The sequence below is a fragment of the Moschus berezovskii genome, chromosome 25 (genome assembly GCF_049115385.1).
Source record: "Moschus berezovskii isolate FMDL1 chromosome 25, NW_MosBer_1.0, whole genome shotgun sequence".
Lineage (NCBI taxonomy): Eukaryota > Metazoa > Chordata > Mammalia > Artiodactyla > Moschidae > Moschus > Moschus berezovskii.
Genome location: NC_142484.1, coordinates 1,197,826 through 1,224,214, shown reverse-complemented (window position 1 = coordinate 1,224,214; position 26,389 = coordinate 1,197,826). Strand labels below are relative to the sequence as shown.

Below are 26,389 nucleotides of genomic sequence, written 5' to 3'. Positions count from 1 at the left end.
CTGAGCATCTACCTCAAAGAAAACTGGAGTCTGACTGCTTTACTATCTTACGCCTCTTACCAAGTCCTCTAATACTTACAGGGGCTTCCCCCCAACCACCTTTCTCTGAAAACATTAATTCAGAGCTGTAGTTTAAAAGTTCTCCTCGGCTTAATAGGAGTGTTCCAATCCAAGCCCCTCTGATAGCTTTCTAACTTGCATGACAAGTTTGTCTGGGCTCCTAAAATACAGGAATCTGTTGAAGAAGTTAAAATCACTAGAATAGTACTAGAAAAGATTTCATTGTTAAATCAATGCTTGCTGCAGTTTCCTCTATCTATTGTATCCTTGGAAATATATTAATCCTTTGACTTAACCACATCAGATCTTAAGTTAATAAGTTCCTTTCTTGCATCTCACTACACCGGTGCCTTATAGGAATGTAACTTTGTTATGTGTCTAACACCTAACTTTAGGAAAGTCACCTTAAAAGAAAAGTCTTTTACTTGCTAACTAACCTATTGTTAGGAGAGAGGGCCATAAACTGTTAGCAGGCCCCCTGGCCAGAAGATGATGTAAACCACCTAAAAACTTTTATCACGAGATATACAAAAATAAGCCCTGATCCTGATACGGGTCAAGACTGCTGACCCCACGTGATTTTGGTGTGAATGTATACCTCCCTTTCTTTGTTTCTTATGCGCATAACTTAGGGTATAAAAGCAGCACTGGAAAATAAAGTTTTGGGCCTTGCTCACTGAAGCTTGGTCTCCCCGTGTCGTTCTTTCTCTTTTTCCATCCTTTTCTCTATTCTCCTTTTTCTGGTTGAGATCCTTGGAGCGCTGGGCCCTCTGAATTTACTTATCTGCCTGGGCTTCTAAGACTCACTCGAGGGGGTGCCCTGGTGGGGTGCCTCCAGCGATTCGAGAGGGCGCCTGCGGCCTACGTAAACAGAGCAAACCCCGTGCTGGGGTTTTATTGGTTTCCAGCGTAAACCAAGGAATCATCAGCCCCTGTCTCTCTCTCTCTCTCTCTAACGCCGACGCCGTTCATCCCGAGGATACCCTGGGCCTTATCGAGGCTGGACCCCGATACCCAGCACCATCTCTGGTCAGGAGTCCTGGGCTCCAATGAAGCCACGCCATCCTCCTCCCTTTCCAAGCATGAACATTTTTTTTACCTCCTGTCAAATGTGATGGGGGTGTATGTCCAATGATGACTTCCAAAGCGTCATTCCCAGCATCTGGAGACCATCCCCAGCCACCTGCATCAGTGAATGGCCAGTCCCAAGCCCTGACCAGCTGCACCTGCTCCCACAAGAATATCTGAGCAGACGACACAGGCTTTTCTCAGCTCTGCCATTCAGATCTCCCTGTCCCTTAACCTAATAAAGCCTCTCGTCCCAGAACCCATTGCTGTTTGCTCTATTTGTCTGTCTACAGCCCTCTGCTGGGGTGGGCAGGGTGTGTGTCAGAATTACACCTGTGGCCACGCTCATTCCTGGACCTGCTAACAGCCCACCTGCCCAAGCTGCCCATAGCGTCCTCAGCCAATGTGGATCTCCGTCTCCCAAACGTCGCTTGTGTGTTTTCTACAGCCAGCTAGCTGAGCAGCCTTGAGCAAGTCACCTTTCCTCCCTGGATTCCAGTGTCCACACCTGTAAGATGGGCTGCTGACAGCACCTTCCTCGCAGGAAATGCTCCGTGAATGGTAAAGCAGCTGCGTGAGGCGGGACTACGCTCTGCCGGCCAGTGCTGAGTTCTGCACGCACCCCGGGCTCAGTGCTGAGCTGAGTAGTGTGTTGACTGAAGCAGCCAGACCAAAGCATAGCCCCTCTTGTGCGGGTCTGGCGCTGTGCACCTCCAGATGGCCCGCAGCAGCCCCAGGGTGCCCAATCCCTGATCACAGTGAAAACCAAAGCCACACCCTCCCTCCACTCTCGCCATCCAGACCCGCTCACCCAGAGTCCCACGATGTGAGTCACAAACCCTGGCCTGCCCTCTTGGTGCCATCGGTGCTGATATCCGAGCCGGTTTGGGGGCAGATGGTTCCTCCCACCTCCGACAGGGCAGCCACACACCAGTGACACCTTCCCTGTGTCCCCACTTACAGAGCTGTGCAGCCAGCACTGAAAACCACAAAGGCTGATGCTGAGCCCACACTCCTACCCTCTGGAATGTGAAGGTTTGTGATGGTGTGTAAAAACCAAGAGAGCAAAGCTTCTGCTTCCAGGGGGGATATAACATTTATGGAAGGCCCACAGTCCCATTTTGGCAACTGGAAAAGGCCAAATTAATTGCAAAACCCGTAAGTCAAAAGACATCAGTAAATTTTATACACTCATCATGGAGAGCAGAATGGAAGCTCCTTCAAACACCAGAAATAGAACTACCACGCAACCCAGCAATCCCACTACTGAGCATATGCTTTGAGAAAACCACAATTCAAAGAGAAACACACACCCCAGTGTTCACAGTAGCAATATTCACAACAGCCACGACATGGAAGCAACCTAAATGTCCACCAGCAGAGGAATGGAGAAAGACGTGGCATACATTCGCTAGGCTGTCGCCTCACTCATGCCCACCTCTGTGGACTATGGGCTGCAGCCCGCCGGGCTCCTCTGGCCATGGGATTCTCCAGGCGAGAATACTGGAGTGGGCTGCCACGCTCTTCTCAGGGGATCCTCCTGACCCAGGGATCAAACCCACATTTCTATGTCTCCTGCCTTGGCAGGAGGGTTCTTTACCAGTAGCGCCACCTGGGAAGCCCATGGTACATATATACAATACTCCATTGCAGTACATACTTACAATGGAGTATTATTCAGCCATAAAAGAAGAACGGAATCACGCCGTTCATAGCAACATGGATGGACCTGCAGATTATCATGCTAAGTGAAAGACAAACATATGGTGTCACTTATATGTAGGAGCCCCCAAAATGATACTTATTTACAAAACAGAAATAGACTCACAGACTTTGAAAGCAAATGTATGATGTATGGTTACCAAAGGGAAAAGACTGGGGAAGGGATAAATTAGGAGTTGGGATTAACATATATACACTGCTATATACAAAATAGATAATTAACAAGGACTCACTGCAAAGCACAGGGAACTCTAATCAATACTCTGTAATCATCTATACCGGAAAAGAATCTGAAAAAGAATGCATACATGTATATGTATAACTGAATCACTTTGCTGTTCACCTAAAATTAACACAGCACTGTAAATCAGCTATGGAGAAGGAAATGGCAATCCACTCCAGGATTCTTGCCTGGAGAATTCCATGGACAGAGGAGCCTGGTGGGCTACAGTCCAAGGGGTCACAAAGAGTCAGACATGACTGAGCGCCAACACAAACACAAATCAACTATACTCTAATATAAAATTAAAATTAAAATACTTAAAAAGACATTAGTAAATCTTATGTGTTTTACCACAATTTATTCATTTATATTTTTAAGTGGGATATATATATTAATATATATATGACATCAGAGAATTGTGGAAGCAATGAGGTCCAGATTAAATAAATTCCAGAGAAGGAAACCTCATCTCAGATAAACTGGATTCAGTTCAGTTCAGTTCAGTTGCTCATTCGTGTCCAACTCTCTGCGACCCCATGAATCACAGCACGCCAGGCCTCCCTGTCCATCACCAACTCCCGGAGTTCACTCAAACTCATGTCCACAGATCGCTGTGTTTTCTTCCTTCAGGTGATTAGCCAGTTGTGGGTGAGGGCTGGTCATCAGGTATAACCCAGAAGGAGGAACTATACCAGGAAAGAAACACCAGCAGAGCTGGTGGCAATAAGACCTGGTACAGCCAAATAAATGAAAATAAATATTAAAAAATAAACACAGAGAAAATAGTAAAAGCAACAGGAGAAGGACACAGTATCTTTGAAGGAACAATCATAAAAATGATAGTTGACTTTTAAACAGAAATGATGGGATCCAGGAGATAATGGGATGACACTTTACAGAGCTGAGAGGAAAAACCTCCCAGCCTGGAGTTTTATACCTAATGAAAATATCCTCCAAAATGTGAGTGGAGTAGAGTTGTTTTCAGCTGAAAGATGATATCACTGAAAGACCTACAACACAGAAATACTAAAGTTCTTCGAGCTGAAGAACAATAACTCCATATGGGAGTATGGAGGGTCAGGAATTGAGTAAAGGATGGATGGCAGCGTAAAGGGTGGCGGTGTAAAGGGTGGCGGCGTAAAGGGTGGTGGCAAGTGTAAAAATATTGGTAAGCACAAAAAATTAACTCTTTTAAACAATACACTAACATCCTGTATGATTTTTAACATTTGCAGAAATAAAATGTAGAAGGATAAATGGAATTAAAGAGTTGTGAAGTTCTTTCCCTGTTCAGGAAGTCATGAGACTTCAAGAATGTAAAATTTAATCTCCAGAATAATCATTAAAGAATAACACATGAACATATAACTCAAAAGCTAATAGAAGAGATAAACTGAATTTTTAAAATTTGGTGAATTCAAAAAAAGGCAAGAAAAAGGACTAAAGAAAGAAAGAAGAGATGAAAGAAATAGAAAATAAAAACAGCAGTTAAACCCAACAATATCAGCAATTACAGTCAATGCAAATAATCTAAATACTCCAATAAAAGTCAAAGGTCAGACCGGAAAATTAACAGAATTTTCAAACGCATACTATTTACAAAAGACACGCTTTCAGTAATGGGACCCAGAAAGGTAGAAAGAGAAAAATGGGAAAAGGATATATCATGCAAACACTGATTTTATAGAAAATTAGTGTAGCTATATTATTATCAGACAAGGTAGACTTTAAGACAAAACTCTTACCAGAGAGAACAAAGAACATTTCATGATGCTAAAAGATTCAACGAGACCAAAAAAGTAAACAATCCTAAATTTCTGTTAACCAAATAACAAAGCTTCAAAATATATAAAGCAAATGTTGACAAAACTAAAAGAAGGAAAATACAAATCCACAAATAGAACTGAGAATTTTCACTTTTATTGCAATATCTCAGTAACTGATAGAACAAGGAGATAAATCAGTCGGGAGTTAGGAGAGCTGAATGCGGTTAGCCAACTTGACTTCACTGACATATATTGAAATAATACAGAGTATATGCTTTGACAGACACACGGAGTATGTCTTTGACACATAGTAAAAGAAAGATATCTGTTTTCAAATCCCCAAATGTCTGAAAATTAAGGCATAGATTTCAAAATAACCCATAAGCCTAAGAAATCACAGTGGAAATTAGAAGATATTTTGGACAGCCTTATAATGTAAATATGACATCAAAATCTCCTGGATACAGCTAAAGCAGTGCTTAAAGGAAATCAACCCTGAATATTCACTGGAAGGACTGATGCTGAACCCCAATGCTTTGGCCCCCTGATAAGAAGAGCCAACTCACTGGAAAAGACCCTGATGCTGGGAAAGATTGAGGGCAGGAGCAGAAGGCGGCAACAGAGGATGAGACGGTTGGATGGCATCACCGACTCAATGGACTTGGCTTTGACCAGCTCCGGGAGGTGGTGATGGACAGGGGAGCCTGGCATACTGCAGTCCATGGGGCTGCAAAGAGTTGGACATGACTTAGCTACTGAACAACAAAGAAAAATCTATATGTCAAAACACGTGTTAGAAAAGGAGAGAAAGTAAAAATCAACTATCTAAACTTTCAAGAAACTGGAAAAGGAAAAGTAGATTGAATCTGAAAAAGAAAGAAAATAATAAAAGTAATAAAATAAAATAAATATTAAAAGAGAGCACAAATCAATGAAATTGAAATCAGATGTAAAACAGAGAAAATTAACATAGTCAAGTGTTTGCTCTTCATAAAGATTAACAAAATTTACAAACCACCATCAATACTGATCCAAAAGCAGACGAAAAGATACATTACAAACAACAGAAATGAAAAGGTGACCTCACTACATATCCTGCACACAATAAAAATATAACTAGTACAAGAATAAATTACATGAACAATTTCAAATTTTAGATGAAATAAGCAAAGTCCTGAAAAACACAACTATATCACAACTGAGATAAGAAATAAAGTGTGAATGGTCCTATATCTGCTAAAGTAATTGAATCTGTAACTGAAAACCTTCCCAGGAGGAAAGCAGAAGGCCAGTGTCTTCAGGAGTGAATATCTTCAGGGACTTCCCTGATGGTCCAGTGGCTAAGACTCTGCACTTCAATGCAGGGGGCCTGGGTATGATCCTTGGTCAGGGAACTAGATCCCACATGCCACAACTACAATCCAGCACAGCCAAATAAATAAAACACTTTTAAAAAAAAAAAAAAGAGTGAATACCTCCAGATACTTAAGGAAGATATCATGCCAACTGTGGGAGACAGAATAATGGACACCCAGACGTGTTCACCTTCTAACCCTCAGACCCTACACGGCAAGAGTCTGTGTTTCTAACAGACTTGCCAGCAACGCTGACACAGCTGGTCTGGATGACTATGTTACCTGGCGCTAGGAGATACCTACTAAAATATTCCTGGCAGCACTGCTCGTAGGAAAACAAGCAGCAGAGGAAATGTGTTCATCAGTGGAAACCTGCACAAGAGCCTGGGTGATGGACCAGGCTTGCCTGCATCAACAAAGATGAAAAGACGGCAATGGGAGAAGAAAGGAAACCGCAGGAGGGCAATTACCACGATGCTAGACAAAAATATTTCACAGCACACAGATAATACTATGTGGTGTACTTGGGACTTAAACATGCAGCAAAGTGACAAAACAGACCCAGGAGGACACTGGCCATCTGGAGTGGCAGCTGCCTCTGGACAGAGGGGTGGGAGAGGTTCAGAGAGCCCACTGGGGTCCGCACTGTGGTGTTACAACCTGAAGCAAAACGGGAGAAAAGGTTGACACATCTGGGTCCCACAGCTAGGTGTTTGTTATACCATTCTCTGTATTTATTAGTATACCACAAAAATGTCATGACGTGCTAGGAAAGAAGACAGCCTGAACTGTGAGCAATCTGAGATTAAAAGCATACAGAAGGCACTTCTCTGGTGGTCCAGGGGTTCGGAATCCCCCGCCAATGCAGGGGACACAGGTTCAGTCCCTGGTCCGGGGAGATTTCCCATGCCCAACAGCAACTGAGCCCCTGCGTGCTCCACAGCCACTGGGCCTTCAAGATGCAGCCGCTGACGCCGCAGCACCTAGAGTCCGTGCTCCGCAACAAGAGAAGCCACCGCAGCAAGACGCCCGCACGCTGCAACCGGAGAGCTGCCCCGGCTCGCTGCAACTAGAGGAAGACCCACGCAGCCACCCAAGAACCAGCACAGCCAAACAAACAGCACACAGGCGGAGGCCGCTTTGCTGCGTGGCTTTTAATAGCCACGGTCTCAAAGAACCCAGTGCGTGAAAACGGAGAGTTGGCTGAAGCACCCGCGCACACAGTTCCCACCAGGCGGTGGGAAGTGGGGAAGCGACGAGCCGCGGAAGAACTTTGTTGCGTGAAAAAAAAAAAAAGCCAGACACAAAAGAATGCACACCGCTTGCTCCCGCGTGTACGAAATTCAAGAGCAGCAGCACTGACCGGATGGGTCCGAAAGTGAGGGGGGGCTGGGCAGGGTCGCCCCGGGATTTTTAGGACTAGTTCCGGGCGGTCAGCGCAGCTGCCAAAAGCCGCTGTTGGAACACCTGAGATGGGCGTCGTACTAACTATACCTGGACTTAAAAAGGTTGTGGGAAACGTAACGCCACGGGGACAGGTTTACTGTGTGTCATCCGCTGAAACCCTGACGGGTCAGCAGCAACTACTGAGCTCCGTCTCCTTTGGCGCCGAAGGCGGCTTTCAGGGCGGCCGGCAGGGGGAGCGCACGGGCCGCACCGACCGCGCTCGCACCTGCCGGCCGCGGGCGCGGGTCCCTCGGGGGCGGCGGGCTGTGAGCGCGCCCGGCCGGACCGGCTCGACCCGCCCCCGAGCTGCCACGGCGCCTCCCGGGGCCCTCTCAGGACTCTGCTCCACCCTGGGGACCCCGAGGCGGCATCTGCACGTGCGGGCTGGCACGGCCGCGATCACCTGCCCGACTTGGACACTGACCGCCTGGTACTGCCGCCCCGTCCCGAGGGCCAGCGGGGGAGCTGAAACCCATGCGAGGCGTCCCTTCAGCCCGCAGCCAGCTTCCCAAGCCGCTCCTGCCCCGCCAAAGCGGAGCGCCGGCCGAGATGCCGGCCGCCCCTCCCTGAGCCTGCGGGGTCTGGGGGCGTGAGCGACAAGGGCCACCCACCAGGCAACGCACCTAGACCTCTGGCCCTCCGCGGGTGGTGCCTGGGGGGAAGGTAGTCTCGCCCCTAGTTGCAGAGAACCCAAGAATGCTGACAAGCATCCTGGTGACTTTGGAGGCCGCTGTCCTCCCCAGAGTGGGTGCCGCCCTACCCAAATGCACCATCCTTGCAGAACCCCAGGTTTTACAGAAATGACTCCTTGGATGATAAAATAATCCTCAACTTGGAAATTCCCCCGCGGTCCAGCGATTAAGGCTATTTGCCTTCACTACCCAGGCCGCGGGTTCAATCCCTAGTGGCGACAACTAAGATCCCGCAAGCAGCGAGGTCCAGCCAAAAAATAAAATAAGGCTCCCCCAGCCAGACACACCCAGGGAAACTGCACACCACCGCCTCCCTCCCCGAGGGGGCACAAGGACAGCACCCCTCCCCTCAGCTTACTGCCGCCTGCTCAAGGACAGAGCCAGGAGCCGCCCTTGGCCACATGCAGGCGCTGACCACGCCTGGGCTGGGCACAAGAGGAGCCACTTGGACGGTCCTCCCTTGCCCTCTCCACTGGGCTCAACCTGGGTCTGGCCCAGGGAGCAAGAGAGCGGGGAGTCCTCCTAGCCCAACTGACAGTTCCCCTGTCCTCCACTCCTGAGGGTCCCAGGCCCTTTGGGTTCTGTCCATGCTTCCCCAAGGGCCTCAGATATGGGCTCAGGCCACCTGACCAGCTGGGGGGCTCAGCCTGAATCTTCCCACCCTCTCCCAGGAGCAAGCCTCCCCCACTTTTCAGACATGGAATGAGCCCAAATGCAACAAGCTCCCCGCCACACCCTACACTTTATCCGGACCTGACCTGGCCATGCAACTGGGCTGGGCATCTCGCTGAGTTCAGGTTCCATCTCCAGCCAGGGCTTCTCTACTCAGCAACACCTTCCTCCTTTGGGTCCACCTCGGGCAGGGAAAGAGGAAGGATCTCAACCCAGCCCCAGCCCCAAATAGACTTGGAGTTAGCCCTGCTTCCTTCCGGGACAGCCCCACCCCACCCCCACTCCAAGATGTTTGTTATCCTAAGTGCTGGCTCAGAGCCAAGAACACACTCTGCTCCACACACACACACACACACACACAAACGCCCAAATAACTCACACCTGAGTGCTCAAACTAGCAAGGGAGAGGCCCAAAGCACTTACTAGGCACCTACTGTGGACAAAGCTCTGAGGCTAGAGGTCAGGAGAATTGAGTGGGGAAAAGAGGGCCCAGCGGGGGCCCTGGCCATCACAACCTTCCCCAGCTGCACTCACAGCTCTGGGGTCTCGGGTGCCCACCTGTCCCAGGAGAGTATAGAAAGCAGTCTCCTGCAAGGATTTTTGTGACCCTTCATTCAAACAGCCGCGGCTAAGGGCGCCTCTCAGATCCCTCCCTCCAGGCGAAGGAGCTGCGCTCTCCGGGGCCCAAAGCCTCTCCGAGCCCTGAGATGCCCCCACGGGCTAGAGGAAGCCCCGCCCTCACTCTCCACTGGGCAGCCCTGGGGACGGGGGTTAAGGATGTTTGGGTCGTCTGGTCACAACACCCCCCCACCAAAAAAAAATTATCACCTTCAAAAGCTCCCAGGGCTCCTTGGCCCCCTGGGCAGAAGTCTTTCTCCCCTTCCTCAGAGCGAGGCCCCCAGGGCCTGGCACAGGTGCTCAGTACACACCTGGCGCAACACTGATGCCCGAAACATGCCCCGCCCCCCGCGGCTGCCCCGCGCAGGCGGAAGGCCGAGGTCTTCTCAGCCTTCGGGGGTCCCTGCGCCTCCGTGGCCTCCAGTCGCTGTCCGTCCATCCTGGGGTGGCCTCCCAGACGCTCCCCTCCCGGCTCCGGGGTGTTTCCGCCAGACACCGCCCGAGGTGTAATTACCTATGTTTGCTCCCGCTCTGGACAACCAGCGTCCAAGCGGCTGAGGGCTTATGTTCCAACAGCGGTCGGCTGGGGCGGACCCTCAACTGCCTTTACCGGGCTGGGGGCACCCTGCGAGGGCGGGTCCCAAGAGCGCCGCTTGGGCGGGACTTCTAACTGGAAGCGACAAAGGCTGGAGGTCATCAGTGGGGCTGGGGGTACAGTGCTGCCCAGGGGGCCGCCACCTCCCACCAGAGTTCAGATGTGTGACCAGAGGCACACCTTCTCGCGACTGAGCTTCCCACTCCACCCCCCACCCCGTAAAATGCAGACCCAGGCTCCCACCACCAGGGCTCCTGGAGAGGGGACGCGCGGATGTCTAAGGTAAAGCGCCGCCTGGGCCGGGCTCGCGGGGTACGCTCGTGCCCGCCCCGGGCTAGAGAAGCCGCTGCCCGCGGCAGGCCCCGCACGAACAAAGACTGCCGGCGGTGGGGTGGCGTGGGGGGCAGCTTCTGCCAGGCCGGCGGAGAGAGAACGCTCGCGCTCCGGACCGAGACGACTGGACCCTCCGCGGCTGTAAGATGAGACTGGGGGTCTCCGGGTGGGGCGGAGCGCTGGGGCCCGGAGGGCTTCCTGGAGGTGGGGTTCCAGTCGCGGGATCGGAGGCCGCGCGGCCCCTTTAAGAGCCGGGGCCTGGGCGAGAGGCGAGGGCAGAGGGCGCCGGGCGACGGCGCGGAGCCCGGCCCCCGCCCCCCACGGCCGCCGCCTCTAATCTGCACCCGGAGCCGGGGCGCTGGCTGACGTCACCTGCCCCCGAGCCGCGTGCGCTGATTGGCTGCAGGTGACGTCAGGGGCTTTTTTCGCTCGGCATGACCTCATCCCCGCCGGCGGCCCCGCCCTCCGCCCCGGGCCTGTCACTCGCGGCCGAGCGCGGCGGCCAAGCCGGCTTCGCGGCCCCCGCCCCCCGCCCCGCCGGACGCCGGACCCCGCGCCCGAGCCCGAGCCGGAGCAGCCCCGGCCGCGCCCGCCGAGCCGCGGGCTGGGATGCGCGCGAGCCCGCCCGCAGTGCGCGCGCTCGGGCCCGTGCGAGCGCTCCCCGCGGCGGCGGCGACGGCGGCGCCCCGCGCGCTCCCCCGGCCCCGGCTGCGCGGGCCCCCGCCGGGCCCATGGGCTGCGCGGCGGAGCGGGCGCGCTGAGCGCAGCGCGGGTCCCGGGTGCCGCCCTGAGGCGAGCGAGACCGAGGTGAGCGGGGCGCCGGCGGGGCGCGCGGGGCTCCGGGGTGCGCGCGGGGCGCCGGCGGGGCCGCGGGGAGCCACGCGGGGCGCTGGCGGCCTGGGGGCGACGCGCGAGGCGCCGGGGGGCTGGGGGCTCACCGGCGCGCGGCCCGAGCGCCCGGCTCGTCCGGGTGGGTGCTGCATCGGGGGCGCTCGGGGGGCTGCGGGGCGGGCACGGGGAAGAGGAGGCGGCCTGGAGGTGAGCGGCCCCCACCGGCCCTCAGGAGCGCCGCGGACCCGACCGAGAAGTCGTGCCCCCGCCTCCCGCGGGGCCCCGGGGACCCCGGACCGGCACACACCCGGCCACCAATTCGCCGCCTTTCTACGCGCGATTCTTTCTTATTTTGGTGGGGGAGGGGTATGAATTAAGGACGAGGACGACCATTAATATCGAGCGTGAATCTCTCCGAGCCCCATGTGCCCCCCGAAAAGCGCCCCCCCCACAGGGACCAGAATTGGAGAGGACCGTCCTTTCCAGGGCCGGGCGCGGAGATGCGGCCGCCTGGGCCGTAGGAGCTGAGGGCGTTTGGCGGGTGGCAGCCTCAAGAGAGGTTCGCTCCGAGTCTGGCCTTCTCCTCTGTCTTGCCAGGCTGCGATGGGCACCCCCACCTCAGGGAGCTCAGCTGGCCTCTGCGGAATAAAGGCCAGCCGCCAGCCTGCTGCAGACGCGGCGGGTGCTGGGGGAGGGGCTGGCACTGCCAGGCTGAGTGCAACCAGCCTCCTTCAGCCTGTGCGCCCACCTTGGGGTGAGGGGTATGTAATAGTCTGGCCTGGAGGGGAAGGGGCAGAAATGGGCCCAGTCCGCACGAGGTCATCCCTTCTGGGAGAATTTACCTTCTAATTTCCTGCTGCAAAAAATGTGCTGACTTCGCGAGGGGGAGCATTGGGGCCACCGCAGCGATGGGGAGGGGGTGGGCGGCCTCCGCAGGATGGAGGAGAAAGGTGGCGGATGGAGTGTGCGCTCTGCAGTTTTCTTGTGCAGCTTGGTGAAGGGGAGGGGGGTTCTTCCTGCCTTGTGCCCGCTGCTCCTGGGGGTCTGTGGAGGTCTGAGGGACTGTCCGTTCCCAGCATCTCCCTGAGTCCTTCTTGCTCCCACAGCAGCCCAGGGAACATGGGTAGCATCCAGCACCCCTGTCCTGCCCCAGGAGGGCAGGTGTCCCTGGCATTTGCTCCTCAGATGGTTGATAAGCATCCGCCAAAGATGGCCAGGTCATGTGACCAGGGACTGGGAGTTCATCCTGAAGTCTAACTGAAATACCTCCTGCTGTAGTCAGCCTAGGGCCCTGGGGGAGTTGCTAGGCAGGTTCTAGTCCCCTGCTGTCCTCAGAAAGCTTCCTGGGTCCCAGAGGCTGCCTCTGGAAAGGACAGGTTCCAGGCACAGAGATGCAGAAAGAGGTTTGAAGCCCCTTTCTGCACCAGGACCCTTCCCAGCATCACCTCTCCTCTAGGCTGAGGCTGACCTTGAGGCCCAGAAGCTGCAACCAGACAGAGAGCTCAGGGGGCTGTGGGCCGGGCGTGGAGGAAGCAGAGGTTGTCTGCCTGTCCTCTAGATGTGCAGCTCCCAGGGAGAGGAGAGGAAGGGGCGAGCCCACAGCAAGAGTGATGAGACTCGGGCTGTGACTGTCAGAGCTTACAGGTGGAGGTCCCCTCTACCTGAACCCCCAGACGGTGACCCGTAGGTGCTGGCCCAGGGGGTGGCATGGGGGAGGGCGCCCAGTAAGAAGCCCTGCAGATCGGGGGCTAAAACCAGCCGGGCAGGAGCAGAGGAGCTGGGACTCGTGCGTCCTGAGCCTGCCCCCCCGAGGACCCCTGTGCCAAGCCCTCGGTCCCAGTCCAGCCCCAGCCCCTGGGCACTGAGGGTAGAGCCCCAGCCCACTGTCTCCCAAGTCCATAGCTTCCCCAGGTCAGGCTGGCTCTGCCTGGCCTTGCCAAGAGCAGCCAGGACAGAGTGGACGAAGCTTGGGTCCTGTGCCAGTCGTCTCAGAGAGCCGGGCGGCAGTGCAGAGAGCAGACCTGGTGAGCGCGTGGGCCCCTGCCTGTGAGAAGTCACCCCCTGCCACCCTCTCTCCTGCATTCCAGACGGTAGCAGTTTCTGCCTCCAAGCCTGCCCCAGGGTCAGGATGAGCCAGACACCCAGCACCCGAGGTCTGTCCGCCGTCAGCTCTGCCTGAGGCCTGCCTTTGTGACTGGGCTCCGCCAGGCTGGAGCCACGCTGAGTGGTGGCCACGCTCTCTGGCCACCTGTCTCTGGGGGTCCCACATCCCCCCGATGCTCAGCACAAAGTGCCGTGGTGAGGATGCCCCTAGTTGGGAGTTTTCTGGTCGCACACGTGCGGAGGGACACGGATGTCCCTCTCGGAGGCCATGGGAGCCGGTGAGGAGAGGCTGTGTCTGCATCTGGGGCTGGGGCATGCTGGGATCTCAGGCAGAAGGTGAGGACACGTGTTCAGCGGCCACATGAACGTGGGCACACACTGCCATGTGCGTCACAGCACACGGGGCCGGGGTGGATCGTGGGAACAGGGTGAGTGCCCTGAGCGTGGCCAGCGTGCAGAGGGCTGTGTCCAGCCGGTATTCCACATGAGGGCCAGGTAGCGCGGGGTACCCGGCCTCTCCCAGGAAAGCGGGGAGGCGGTGCCTGTGGCCTCCCAGGCCTAGGCGGGGAGGGGCGGGGCTCCTCCTGCTTCTGGCCTGGGACCCGCTGTCTCCCCGGCTGCCAACCTCTGGTGGGGCTGACCCAGGCTCCCAGCTGACCTGGGCTCTGGGTGCTCCCTGCCCAGGGGAGGGGTCTCGGCTGAGCCTGCAGGGGGTCCTTAAAAGCGGGGAGGCCCAAGCCCCTTCCATGTCCATTTCCTCGGCGCCCGCCTGGCCGATTGCAGCATCTCCACCCCTCCCTGCTCTGCCCAGCTCTGCGCCGTGGTCTGAGTGTTGCAGCTGGGGAGGTGAGGGGTCTGTCCAAGGAGGGCCTGGGGGCCAGGTGCCCACCCTGGGGGGGCCAGCACGGTGCAGGGGGTCCCGCCCAAGAAGGGCAGGGCTTCCTGGGATGGGAGAGGGAACCTGTGCATGCCAGAGGTGACCGGAGGGTTAGGACCGGGTGGGCAGGTGGGGGTGGGGGTGGTCCCGCCCAGCTGCTGGACACCTGAGGGCAGGCGCGGGGAGCCCCCGAGGAGCAGACCTGAGGAGCAGACCTGGCTCTGCAGCTCCGCCTGCTGCCGCAGGAGCAACGGTTGCCTGGCACCCCTGCTGTTGCCATGGCAACAATGGAGGTGCCAGCTTGCTAAAGAGTCCCCCTCAGCTGCAAATAACAATACTACGGTAGTTAATAGGGCCAAGCCTGAGGCTCCTCGGGAGCCGGGGGTGGGGACCGGTACCAGGTGGGCCCACAAGCCAGCCGCCCACCCCTCCAGCCCCTGCCCTGCCCTCCTCCGTGGGTCTCTGGCCTCGCCTCCCTGCCCCTCCGCCAGCCTCCTTTCCCCTCCGTGCAGTGGGCACCCCTCCACGCTCCTCCGGTCATGTAAGGACCGGAGGACAGGGGCTGCAGGGGCATCAAAGGCCTCCTTGCCCCCCCCGCCTCCCCCCGAGGGAAGACTCTCTGCCCGTGGTGTCCCCACTCCACAGCCTCCTTGTCGGGGTCTGGGCCTCTGGACTGGATGCAGGTCCCACATCCCGTGGTGGGAGGCTCTGCCCAGGTGGGTCGGGGTGGGGGGGCCTGGAGGCGGGGCCTGTCCCAGCCTTGACGGGAGTCAGGCGAGAACTCGGAAAAGCCTCTCAAAACCGCTCGACCAGGAGTTGAGTTGGGGACCCCTGGGCACGTGGACAGAGGCCTCAGAGCAGGCAGGGCCCCTCAGCAGGCAGACCCACTGCCTTGCCGTGGCCCTCAGGAGGGCAGGGCCCCGTCTGCACCCCAGGCCCTGCCCCCACCATCAAGGTGCCCGAGCGCCTGAGGAACAGCATCTGTGAGCAGGACCCCAAGGCCCCAACACTGTCCAGGGCCTCTCTTGGCACCAGTTCCCGTGGCCCAGCCCTGGGCTGCCCATGCCAGGCGGGCCAGTCCCCACCTGCCTCGCACCTAGTCCTCTGCGACCTCTGGCATCCCCTCGCCAACCTGGGAGCTCACCCCAAGGGCTGGCACAGAGACGGGGGCTGTCAGTGCTGCCTGAAAGGTGAGGCATGTCCCCAAGCGCCGCACCCCAGCACCCTCTGTGGCTGCCGGCTGGGGGCTCACCGAGGGAGTTCCCTTGCTGGCCCTGCGGGGGATTGTGTCTCCCAGCCTCCCTGCCCCCAAGCCGGCAGAGGAAAGACCCCAGGTGAACAGGGCAGCCATGGGCCCGGTTCTGTCCATTGTCCTTGATGTGACCTTGGGTTGATCCCACCCCTCCCCTGAGCCTCAGTTTCCCCAGCTTTCGAGCTAACTCGTCATCCTGAAGATGCATGCCTCCATGGGTGTAAGGCCTGGGAGGGGGGCGTTGAGAAAGGCCAGTTCTGGCAGGTGGGCCAGTGGTGGCAGAGGCTTGGCACCAAATCAGAGGGGCTTTCCGCCCAGACTCTGGAGCCTCATGTCCCGCCCGCCTCCTACTTCCTCCAGGCACCCCGAGCCCAAGGGTCCTGCACACAGCCACCCACACTCACCGCGGACACTGTCCTCGGGTGCCCCCCACTGCTCCACAATCCTCGGACCCACCAGGCCCCCAAAGGGCCTCCTCAACCCCAGGGCACTGTTGAGTCTGCGGTGCCCTGTCGTACTGCCTCCCCCATTCCACAAGCGTGTGACCCAGCCCTGCAGGAGGAGGAGGCTGGCCCCCTGTGTGCCTGGACCCTGGCCCGCAGAACTAGGGCACGGAGCTCCAGGCCCGGTCAGCACCCCGCCCTCCACCGCATCCGGATGATCGGCTTACGGAGCCAGCGGGCCATGCCGGCCAGAAAGGGGCGGGCAGGGAGAGACCTGCGTCGCCGAGACAGGACAGGCGACGCGGGGTCAGAAGGGGATGCTCTGGAAGGGGTGAGCGTGCGGGGGTCCCAGGCCCGGGAGAGGGATCCTCGGGCCTCGTCCTGCCTGAATCCCGTGGCCCTGCCTTCTGTGGTCCCCACTTGCCTTGCCACGTCCTGCTGAGAGGCTGGCACTATGACCTGGAGGGCTCAGGACGGGACCAGCCCCTCGCGAGCACCCTTCCCAGGGTCACAGACCCCAACGAGAGAGCAGTGGGCTTAGGGAGCCCAACCTCCACAAAGGAGCCAGAGGGAGCGAGAGCCCTCCCCATGGGCACGTGTCAGCCCCAGATGCGCTGCTGCCCTCGGACCAGTCCCCTCATCAGCCCCTCCGAGGCCCGGGGACCCGCGGCACCGCTGACCGTCCGCCTCTCCCTGCAGGTCTGGCACCATGCCCGGGCACTCCAAACCCTAGGCCACGTCCAGGCCATTGGAGCTGCCCCTGCCCACTCCCGGGGTTGGCCCTCCCCACCGCCCACTGCCACGCCATGGCCGGGGACCGGCTCCCACGGAAGGTGATGGACGCCAAGAGGCTGGCCAGCCTGCTGCGGGGTGGGCCTGGGGGGCCGCTGGTCATCGATAGCCGCTCCTTTGTGGAGTACAACAGCTGGCACGTACTCAGCTCCGTCAACATCTGCTGCTCCAAGCTGGTGAAGCGGCGGCTACAGCAGGGCAAGGTGACCATCGCGGAGCTGATCCAGCCTGCCGCCCGCAGCCAGGTACGTGGCCTGCCCGTCTCTCCAGCTCCTCTGGGAGCCAGGCCTGGGGCAGCCTTCCCTTTTTCTGCCCCTGAAGCTGCACTGTGCTCCTCGAGCTCAGATTCTGAGCCATTGGTAGGCAGTGTCCCTCTCCACCTTAGGCCTACAAGAGCGCTCCTCCCCAGGGCGACCCTCTGCCAACAGACTCAACACCCTCCTACTGGCTTCCCACCCTCCCCGCAGATTCACTGACCCCACCCGGGTCACCACTCAGCTCCACACGGAGGCCTCCATGCAGGGCCCAGCCATGTGGTGTGGCCGCGCACAGGCCATGGATGGAGGCGGGGGACATGGGAGATGGACGGGCAGTGAGGGGGAGGCAGCCAGGCCCATTCTGACCGCCCTGAGGACTCAGAATTAGGACCAGCTGGGAGGCTTACACAGGCACAGGGGCATCCAGACCCTGGTCTTTCCCCACTGGAGTCCTGAGGACCAGGAATTCTCTCTGAGGCCCGCAAGACCGTCTCTGGTCACCTGCGGTCAACAGTTGCCTCTGTTCCCCAGGGGCATCGAGCCCACATTCACTGTGACCTGGGAAGCCCGCATGGGGGAGGTTTGGCTTGCCAGGGAGCCCAGAGGCTCAGGGAGGGTTCTTGGTCACTGGCCCTGCTTGGGGCAGAGCTGGGATGTGAGAGGAGCCAGACGGGAGTCCCCTGCGGCCTCCAGTGAGGGGAATCCGGTGATGAATAACCCCCAGCAAGCACTGGGCCAGAATGCTCTCCCATTGGCTGTCGGTGACATCATCGGCCCAGGGCTGGCAGCTCAGCGGGCTTAAGGGCTGAGTGTGCTGGGGGCGGGCCACCAGCTGCTCCAAGCCCAGCGGCTCACATCTGGGCCCTCGGCTGGCAGCGGAGAGGGGAAGGCCAATGGGCCCCAGCTTCCCACGGCTGCCGCTGGGCTGGCTGGGGGCAAGGAGGGCCTGCTGCAGCCCCCGGTGGCCCCATCACTGGCCAGGGACGGAAGGAGACCCCAGACCCAGAGCTCCCCCCCACCCAGCCTTCAGAATCCCTGACATGTGCCTCCTGGGGCCCTTGGCCTCCCTGGGAGCCAGCCAGGCCTCCCTGTGCCCCGGAGATCAGGGCGCCCACATGCGCCTCCCGGGAACTCACACCTGCCCCGCATCTCCTCCTCAGGGGCTGGGCCCCCAGTGTCTGTTAACCGCACATGGGAGCATGGCTGCCTTGGGGGTGTGTCCCCCGACCCTCCCTGCTCCGCAGGGACAGTCCCCCCTTTCCACCGCCTGACCAGCAGCAGCGGAGGTGCCAGGGGATGCGGTGACGTGGGTGCCCGGCCCCCCTGACCTCTGCCCTCTGCCCAGGTGGAGGCCGCGGAGCCTCAGGACGTGGTGGTCTATGACCAGAGCACCCGGGACGCCAGCGTGCTGGCCGCGGACAGCTTCCTGTCCATCCTGCTCAGCAAGCTTGACGGCTGCTTCGACAGTGTGGCCATCCTCACAGGTGCCTTCCTGAGGGCCTCTCTCCCCAGCTGGCGGCAGGGCGGGGGGCGGGGGGGGCTGCTGTCCAAAGGGTCACGTTCCAGATCAGCCTCTGCTCTCCTCTCTAAGCCAGAGCCCAGCATCTGCTGGGGCAGTGGGGGCCCAGTGGGGGCGAAGCTCGGGAGCTCTGAGTTCTCACGGACTCCTCTGACGCCCTCCCCCAGGCCCCCACACCTCAGGTCCCCCCTCCAGCGTGGGCCCAGGCCCACCACTAGCAGGTGAAACATGGACAGCGGGAAACCCCGACATAGGCCTGAGGCAGAGGAGATGGGGGGAATCTGGGCAAAGACCTGGTGTGCCTTGGAAGCTACCCCAAACGCAGGACACACACCGGCCATGTGTACAGGGTGTGGCCCGTGTGCCCCAGTCCCCAGCCCTCCCTTCTCTGCTCCTCCATCGTCCCCTGCTGGTGGAATGGAGCACACACACACACACACACACACGCGGTCTGAGGAAGGAGGCATAGGCCTCACCCTGGGGAAACCCCAGTCTGAGCCAGAATTGATCCCCCACTGGGGGGTCCTCTGAATGCTCCAGCTGGCACAGGGAGCCTAGCAACCGCCTGCTTGATCACCACTGCTATCTGCCCGGCCGGTGGAGGTCCCCACAGGGCTTCCATTTCCCCAGATCAGGCTGGCCAGCCCCCTCCCCAGGTAGCCCAGGGCCTGCCCCCTGTCTCCCTGCCTGGGTGCCCTGGGCTACAGCAGGAGGGGGTGGGGAGAGGGCCCACACCAGTATCACCCCCACCGTCACACGGCGGCTGGCGTGCTGCTCTTCATTCTGACGCCCTCCCCGAGCACCTCCTGAGCATGGCGGGCGTCGGGGGCGCCAGGCCAGCCCTCCTGTGAGGAGAGGGGCTACAGAGGGCTCCTGCAGCTGCGGGGGCCGGGGCTCCGGGCAGACCCCTCAGAGGAGGGGTCCCGTGAGTGTGTGCTGTGCTCTCCATGTGTGGATGGGGTATGTGTGTGTGTGAGTGAGTGTGTATGTGTGCGTGTGTGAGCTCTGGGAACCAGAAGCCACAGAGCTGCAGAGCTGACACAGCTGCTATGCCCTGAGGCTGTGTGGGCCGAGCGGTGGGGGCGTCACAGGTGTCCCGGTCTGACGAAGTCTCCCGGGCAGCCCCTGTGTGTGTGTGTGTGCGCACACGCATGTGTGCCTTTACTACAAGTGACACCAGAGGCCCTCCCTGATGTCTGAGGACAGTGTCCTGGAGCGGCGCCCCCCTTACCCCGGGCCGGCCAGGGCCCTTACTGGTCTGTCCCCAGTGGGCTCGGTGGGAAATCCCCTGCAACCTGGCCGTGCCCCGCCCCAGGGTTAGAGGGTTCCCCCGTTTCTCTGAGGAGCAAGCCAGGGAGCAGTCTTGACCCTGTGAGGAGGGACTAGGCTTGGGGCAGCGCCCACCCAAACCCTGGAGAAGGGCAGGGCCGAAGGGTTAGAGGCAGGCCGTCGGCCCAGCGAGCTAGGCATACGGAGCGGGCTGGGCAGATGCTCGCGGGAAGGACAGACCCCTCCGTGGGTGGGCGGAGGGCAGGGAGAAGGCAGGGCGCTTTGCCGGAGCGGGCGGTGGAAGCGGCCGCTCGGGAGTCCCGAGCGCCCCTCCCGCACGGCTGCTGGCTACAACGCCCGGCGGGGATGGGAACGCGTGCCTGGCGCTTTAAGGGGTGTGCGGAATGCGGCCGGTGTGGTCGCTGAGGGCCGCCCAGCCCCTGTGCGCCACCCTCGGATCCAGCCGGAGACTGCGGCGCTTTCGGGCCCTGCGCGGAGGGCAGGTGCCGCCTCAGCCCGGGACTGGGACTGCGGCGGGCAGTGGGGGTCTCCGGGGCGCGCCCCCCAATCCGGGCCGAGCCGCATCTGCTCTGGAGAGCAGTGAGAGAGGCAGGTGGGGCCGAGAGTGCCTCCCGGGACACACGTTTTTCCCAGACCTGCAAGGCGTGGAAAGGAAAGAGGATACTCTACCGAAGGAGGGTGCCCTGGAGAGCATTAGGAGGTCTGGGCACCTCCCCAGGTCCTGAGAGGGCTGTGCCGGGGGGAGTGGGGGACAGAGGGTCCAGGGCGGCTGGCACAGAGGCTGCCCCTCCCATGTCACCCATTCCCAGGCCCTGGGGTGTCCCAAAATCATGGGAGGACTGGAGTCTACAGGGAGCACTCCAAGCTGCCTGACTCTGCCTGGAGGGCATTCTTGGGGGTTCTAGGAATTGCAGCAAAGGCTGGCAGATCTCTGGCCCTCCTAGAGGCTCTCCTTAGAAAGAGGGGGTGTCTGGTGGAATTCTCTACCCCACACACTTGCCTGGCTTTGCTGCTGAGAGAGCAGAGCAAAGGAACTGGCAGAGAAGGGTCTTCAGAGGGATGGTGCAGGCCCCGCCCCTCCCCCACGGGCACTGTCCCCCAGTCCCAGCAGCCAGGGATCCCTGGCTCTGGACAGTAAGCTGGGCCCTGTCCAGCCAGCAGGCTCCCCTCCAAGGCTGATACCTCCATGCCCCTAGCCTGGAGGTCGTGGTCCCCCAAAGTCCAGCCTTGATTAGGGGCCCCGGGAGTGCACGAGGCAGGCACTCTGGTTTCGCTGAGCTGGGTCAGGGGTGAAGAGCGAGGTCTTCACCAGGCATCTCTGTCCTCAGGAATCAGCCAGGTCTGGCACCAGCTGCATCTGCGGCCCTGCCTCGCCCCACTGCCGCCTCCTGGGGACACAGTGGGCTGTGGCCTGGTTGTTTGCTTATCCACTTCCATGGACCGCAGCACAGTGTCTGGGGCAGGCAGGACTAGGACGCCAACGCCCGAGGTCACTCGCTGAGTCAGACGTGTGCCCGTGGGTCCCCCTTAGCCTCTTCCTGACCGGCGGAGGGGCTCCTTCTGCCCACGTGCAGTCCAGCGCGCACGCACGGGCAAGGACGCAGGACACACACCGGCCATGTGTACAGCGTGTGGCCCGTGTGCCCCAGTCCCCAGCCCTCCCTTCTCTGCTCCTCCATCGTCCCCTGCTGGTGGAATGGAGCCGTAACCCGAGCACACATGCCCCCGTGTGCTGTGCCAGCTCCAGAGAGTGATGTCATGCCTGGGGCGGCGGGGGGAGTGGCCCTCAGAAGACCTTGCCTCTCTGTCCTGGCATCCAAGCCTGGCCCAGGGCTCCTGGCCAACTGGAGGGATTGCATCCGCCCTGCCGGAGAGGCGGGCAGGCCCAGCCTGGCCCCACGCCACGGCGTGAAGACCCCTGTGGCCTCTGGACCCGCCTGTGCCTGGGCGCTGTGCGTGCTGTGTGCTGGCTGATCATTTGTGCAGCCTCCACTTTTATGGGCATCATAGCAGCGTCCTGAGGGAGGCCAGCCCCTGATTGGCATGAGGAGGGATGTAGGCTTAGGGGCGGGTGATGGGAGTGTGCCAGCCTGGCGCCCTCCAGGACCAGCACGGAGACCAGGTGCTCTAGCCCGGGGCTTGCCAGCAGACTGGGTTGGGGGTCTGGGCAGGGGGAGGCTGGGTGGGCGGCTCTCCTTCCCCTGCCGGCCCACCCCCTGACACGCGTCTCATCCATCCACCCACAGGGGGCTTTGCCACATTCTCCTCCTGCTTCCCTGGCCTCTGCGAGGGCAAGCCTGCTACCCTGCTTCCCATGAGCCTCTCCCAGCCCTGCCTCCCTGTGCCCAGCGTGGGCTTGACCCGCATCCTGCCTCACCTCTACCTGGGCTCCCAGAAGGATGTCCTGAACAAGGTGCGTGTGCAGCCAGAGCCGCTCCTGGGCTGGTCTGGGTGGGTGCGTGGGGGGGCGGAGCTGACCATTGATGTCCGGGTAGATATGCCCGGGTTTGAGCCCGCCTGTGGCTTCACAGGCTGGGTGCGCAGGAGGGCCCCAGAGGTCCGGGCAGAATCAGGGCAGGGCGGGGGCAGGGCTGGGCAGAGAGGCAGCTCCCTGCCCCTTTGGCTCTGCAGCCTACATGCCAGACTGCTGATGTCACTTGGGCCCCTGGCCAGCCCTGAAAGAACCCCGTGTTTTAAAAATGGTGACGCGGAAAGAGGGTAAAGCCACCGCCCAGGCAGCACAGCCTTAAAATTCCTGGGAGCAGGAAGCATGCTGTGGGCGGGCCTTGCAGGAGCGGGCCCTCCACCCCTCCACCTAGCGAGGGGCTTGCAGGCTCTGCAGTGAGGAGGGGGGCCTCCCGGAACCAGATTCCAAGGCCCCAGGAGCCGGGCCCCGCCTCCAGGGCATCCCAGTTTTCAGACGGCTGCACCCGCTTCCACCGTGTTTCCTACCCTCCCAGGATCTGATGACCCAAAACGGAATAAGCTACGTCCTCAACGCCAGCAACTCCTGCCCCAAGCCCGACTTCATCTGCGAGAGTCGTTTTCTGCGCATTCCCATCAATGACAACTACTGTGAAAAGCTGCTGCCCTGGCTGGACAAGTCGATCGAGTTCATCGGTGAGGTGGCCGGCACCCTCTCTCTCGACCAGGCCCTGGGAGGGCTGGAAGGCGGGGGCGGGAGAAACCTGAGGGAAGGGAAGGGCTGTGCTTCCCCAGCCCTCATGTGGACCCCTGCCCCCAGATAAAGCCAAGTTGTCCAGCTGCCAAGTCATCGTCCACTGTCTGGCCGGCATCTCCCGCTCTGCCACCATCGCCATCGCCTACATCATGAAGACCATGGGGATGTCCTCGGACGACGCCTACAGGTAGCCCCGCCCCTCCGCCCGCTCGCCCCGCCCTCTCCACCTGATCGCCCCGCCCCGCCGCCCGCTTGCCCCGCCCTCTCCACCTGCTCACCCCGCCCTGCCGCCCGCTCGCCCTGCCCTCTCCACCTGCTCGCCGGCGGAGCCACCGTTCTGGGCCGGGGAGGGGGCCTGAGCCCAGCCCTGACCCCCTGGGGTCTGCCCAGCGGCTGGGTGCCCCCGCGTGGGCACTGGGGACGGGGGCGAGCCTGGGGAGCTGCCTGGCCTGGCCGGAGCCCTGCCCGCATCCCGCGGCTCTCCCCCAGGTTCGTGAAGGACCGGCGCCCGTCCATCTCGCCCAACTTCAATTTCCTGGGCCAGCTGCTGGAGTACGAGCGCAGCCTGAAGCTGCTGGCCGCCCTGCAAGGCGACGGGTCGTCCCACCCAGGGACCCCGGAGCCCCTGCCGGGCCCTGCCGCCCCACTGCCGCCGCCGCCGCCACCACCTACCTCAGAGAGTGCCGCCACCGGGAGCGCTGCGAACGCCGCCTCCAGGGAGGCTGCACAGGCGGGGGGTACGGAGGTCCCCGGCCCCGCCCCGGCCACCAGCGCGCTGCAGCAGGGCCTCCGCGGCCTGCACCTCTCCTCCGACCGCCTCCAGGACACCAACCGCCTCAAGCGCTCCTTCTCGCTGGACATCAAGTCGGCCTACACCCCGAGCCGGCGGCCCGACGACCCCGGGCCTCCGGACCCTGGGGAGGCCCCCAAGCTCTGCAAACTGGACAGCCCGTCCGGGGGCACGTTGGGCCTGCCCTCCCCAAGCCCGGACAGCCCGGACGCTGCGCCCGAGCCGCGCCCCCGGCTCCGCCGTCGGCCCCGGCCCCCAGCTGGCTCCCCAGCGCGCTCCCCGGCGCACGGCCTCGGCCTGAACTTCGGCGACGCCACCCGGCAGACTCCGCGGCATGGCCTCTCGGCCCTGTCGGCGCCCGGGCTCCCCGGCCCTGGCCAGCCGGCCGGCGCCGGAGGCTGGGCGCCGCCGCTGGACTCCCCCGGCACGCCCTCCCCCGACGGGCCTTGGTGCTGCAGCCCCGAAGGCGCGCAGGGCACGGGCGGCGCGCGGTTCGCACCCTTCGGCCGGGCCGGGGGGCCGGGCGCGGGAGGCGGCGATCTGCGGCGGCGGGAGGCGGCGAGGCCCGAGGCCCGGGACGCGAGGACCGGCTGGCCCGACGAGCCAGCCCCCGAGACGCAGTTTAAGCGCCGGAGCTGCCAAATGGAGTTCGAGGAGGGCATGGTGGAGGGCCGCGCGCGCGGCGAGGAGCTGGCCGCGCTGGGCAAGCAGGCCAGCTTTTCGGGCAGCGTGGAGGTCATCGAGGTGTCCTGACCGCGGCCGGAGCGGCCTCTCCGCGGGGACGCGGCGCCCCGAGCCGTCGGCTGCCCTCGGCTGGGCCCGCTATAAATATATATTATATATAATGCAAAGAAAGGTAAATGGTTTTACTGCGATTTTTATCGAGAAGTAAATATTTCAATTTTTTATTTATTTAAGCTGTTCATTCTGGCAATGATTTGGCAACAGTGCGGGCGGTCCTCGGAGCTCTATTTTTACTGTCTGGTATTTAAACTGAAACCCACGTTTCTAAGCAATATGAGGCCACCTTCAGTTGCAAGCTGGGGTGCCAGGCCTGGGGTTCCCCCGCCCCCTCCCCCAGGAAACACTGCTGACCATTGCAAAGAGGCTGCTGAGCTTTCGTGCACTTTTTACGTAAGAAAAGGGGAAAAAAGGATAACCTTTGCCGCAGACTGAGCCGCAGAGCCTCCCTGCCCTCCCGCTGCGTCCTCTCCTGCCCCTCCCTTCTCTGCTCCTCTCCGGGCTCCTCACCAAAGCCATAGGTGGGAGGGGGTGTCCCGGGAGCTGGGGGCCGCCCCCCCATAGGAGTCGCTCACAGCCCCCTGCCAGCTCCAGGAGCCAACTCTCAGTGCCACCGAGGACGTCCGTGCCGCCCATCCCCTCAGCCTGTTGCCTGCCAGGTGTTGGGGGCCAGGGTGGGATCCGGAAGAGGGTAGAAGTGCAGAGAAGGGGGCTCTGAGTGTGAGTGGACGTGAGTCCCCAGGGCAGGGGTGGAGGTGGAACACCCCCACTCCTGTTGAGCCTGGGTCCAGCTTCAGCATTCCGAGGAGGCTGCTACCCTCTCCTCCACGTTGTGGGCACCCCCCCCCGGCCCCCTGCACCAGCTGCCAGGTGCTGGCAGAGGGGAAGCTTGGCCCCTGGGCAGTGGGAATAGCTGGGCCAGCCGTGCTGGCTCCACTGGTCGAAGGGCAGATAGATTCAAGGTCTTGTTCTGCCCGTCGAGGTGCCTCTCAGAGGAGGCACCTCATGCCTCGGGGTGGGGGTGGGGGTGGGGTGGGGTTTGGAGGCCTTCCTTCACTTGGGAGAGCCCCCTCCAGCTAAAGGCCCCTCATGTGAGCAGATGCTGGAGGTGTCCCCTATGTCTGCCAGCCCCCACAAGGCCCTCAGAGGAGAAAAACCCCATACACCCCTCTCCTGTGGAGCGCTCCCCTCCCAAGTCTCCCTGGTATCTTCGAGGTGACATGCCAGTCCCCAACCCCCGTTAGCTTTTTGGCCCAGGTGGGCCAGCCTGGGGGTGAGGGCAGGAGAAAAGGCCCAGCTATCTTCACCCCCTACCATCTGGGGTCAGGGGGATGCAAGGCTTTTGGCGGCAGAAGTGGGTGTCCCCCAAACTTCAGGTGTCCTGGAGCACCCAGGAGTGGATGCTGGTCACCTTGGGAAGAGGCCAAGGCTTGGCTGGAGGGGTGGCCTGGGCAGGACTGAGTCCTTGGGCAGGTAGGCGGGGGTTGCCTGCCCCCAGCTGCCCTCCAGCTGTTTATTCTGTTTGTTCTTTTGACCCCAGCTCCTGTTCCGTCAAACCTCCTTTGAGCAAAAGTCCTGTTCCTGTTCCCTTTGTCCCCACCCCGTTCCCCCAAGAAAATAAGCTATCATTGTTGTATTTGCAATCTATGGATTAGAGGTTTAAGTATTTATTATTATTGGTTAATTATTATTATTATTGATTATGTAAATCTGCCTCCTGTCTGTCTATCGCGTTGGGTTTCTGAGGTGACCCTGGGTGTGGA

At 60.2% G+C, this 26,389-nt stretch overlaps 2 protein-coding genes across 6 annotated transcripts in view; one reads left to right on the top strand and one right to left on the bottom strand.

Annotated features, from left to right (window-relative positions):
* The window catches only part of LOC129548625 (uncharacterized), a 171,931-nt gene extending 161,750 nt beyond the window's left edge, over positions 1–10,181 (bottom strand). For 2 of the 3 annotated variants that reach the window (XR_016036406.1, XR_008684358.2), the window contains exon 1: positions 9,091–10,026. The gene's annotated coding sequence lies outside the window, so the exon portion shown is untranslated. Of the gene's footprint in view, positions 1–9,090 lie in introns of all 3 variants that reach the window. The other variant, XM_088832327.1, reaches the window with a different exon arrangement.
* Positions 10,182–10,370: 189 nt separating this feature from the next.
* Positions 10,371–24,797, top strand: DUSP8 (dual specificity phosphatase 8). 3 transcript variants are annotated; one of them, XM_055415205.2, is made up of 7 exons: positions 10,371–10,499; positions 16,756–17,093; positions 18,451–18,589; positions 22,161–22,327; positions 22,875–23,034; positions 23,159–23,282; positions 23,585–24,797. In XM_055415205.2, exons 2-7 carry the CDS (start codon positions 16,863–16,865, stop codon positions 24,636–24,638), a joined length of 1,875 nt encoding a protein of 624 aa, XP_055271180.1. In that variant the 5' UTR covers positions 10,371–10,499; positions 16,756–16,862; the 3' UTR covers positions 24,639–24,797. The 3 variants fall into 3 exon arrangements, with proteins under 3 accessions (XP_055271180.1, XP_055271177.1, XP_055271178.1); XM_055415202.2 differs by lacking the exon at positions 10,371–10,499 and adding an exon at positions 11,040–11,357; XM_055415203.2 differs by lacking the exon at positions 10,371–10,499 and adding an exon at positions 11,435–16,387.
* The last annotated feature ends 1,592 nt before the right edge of the window (positions 24,798–26,389 follow it).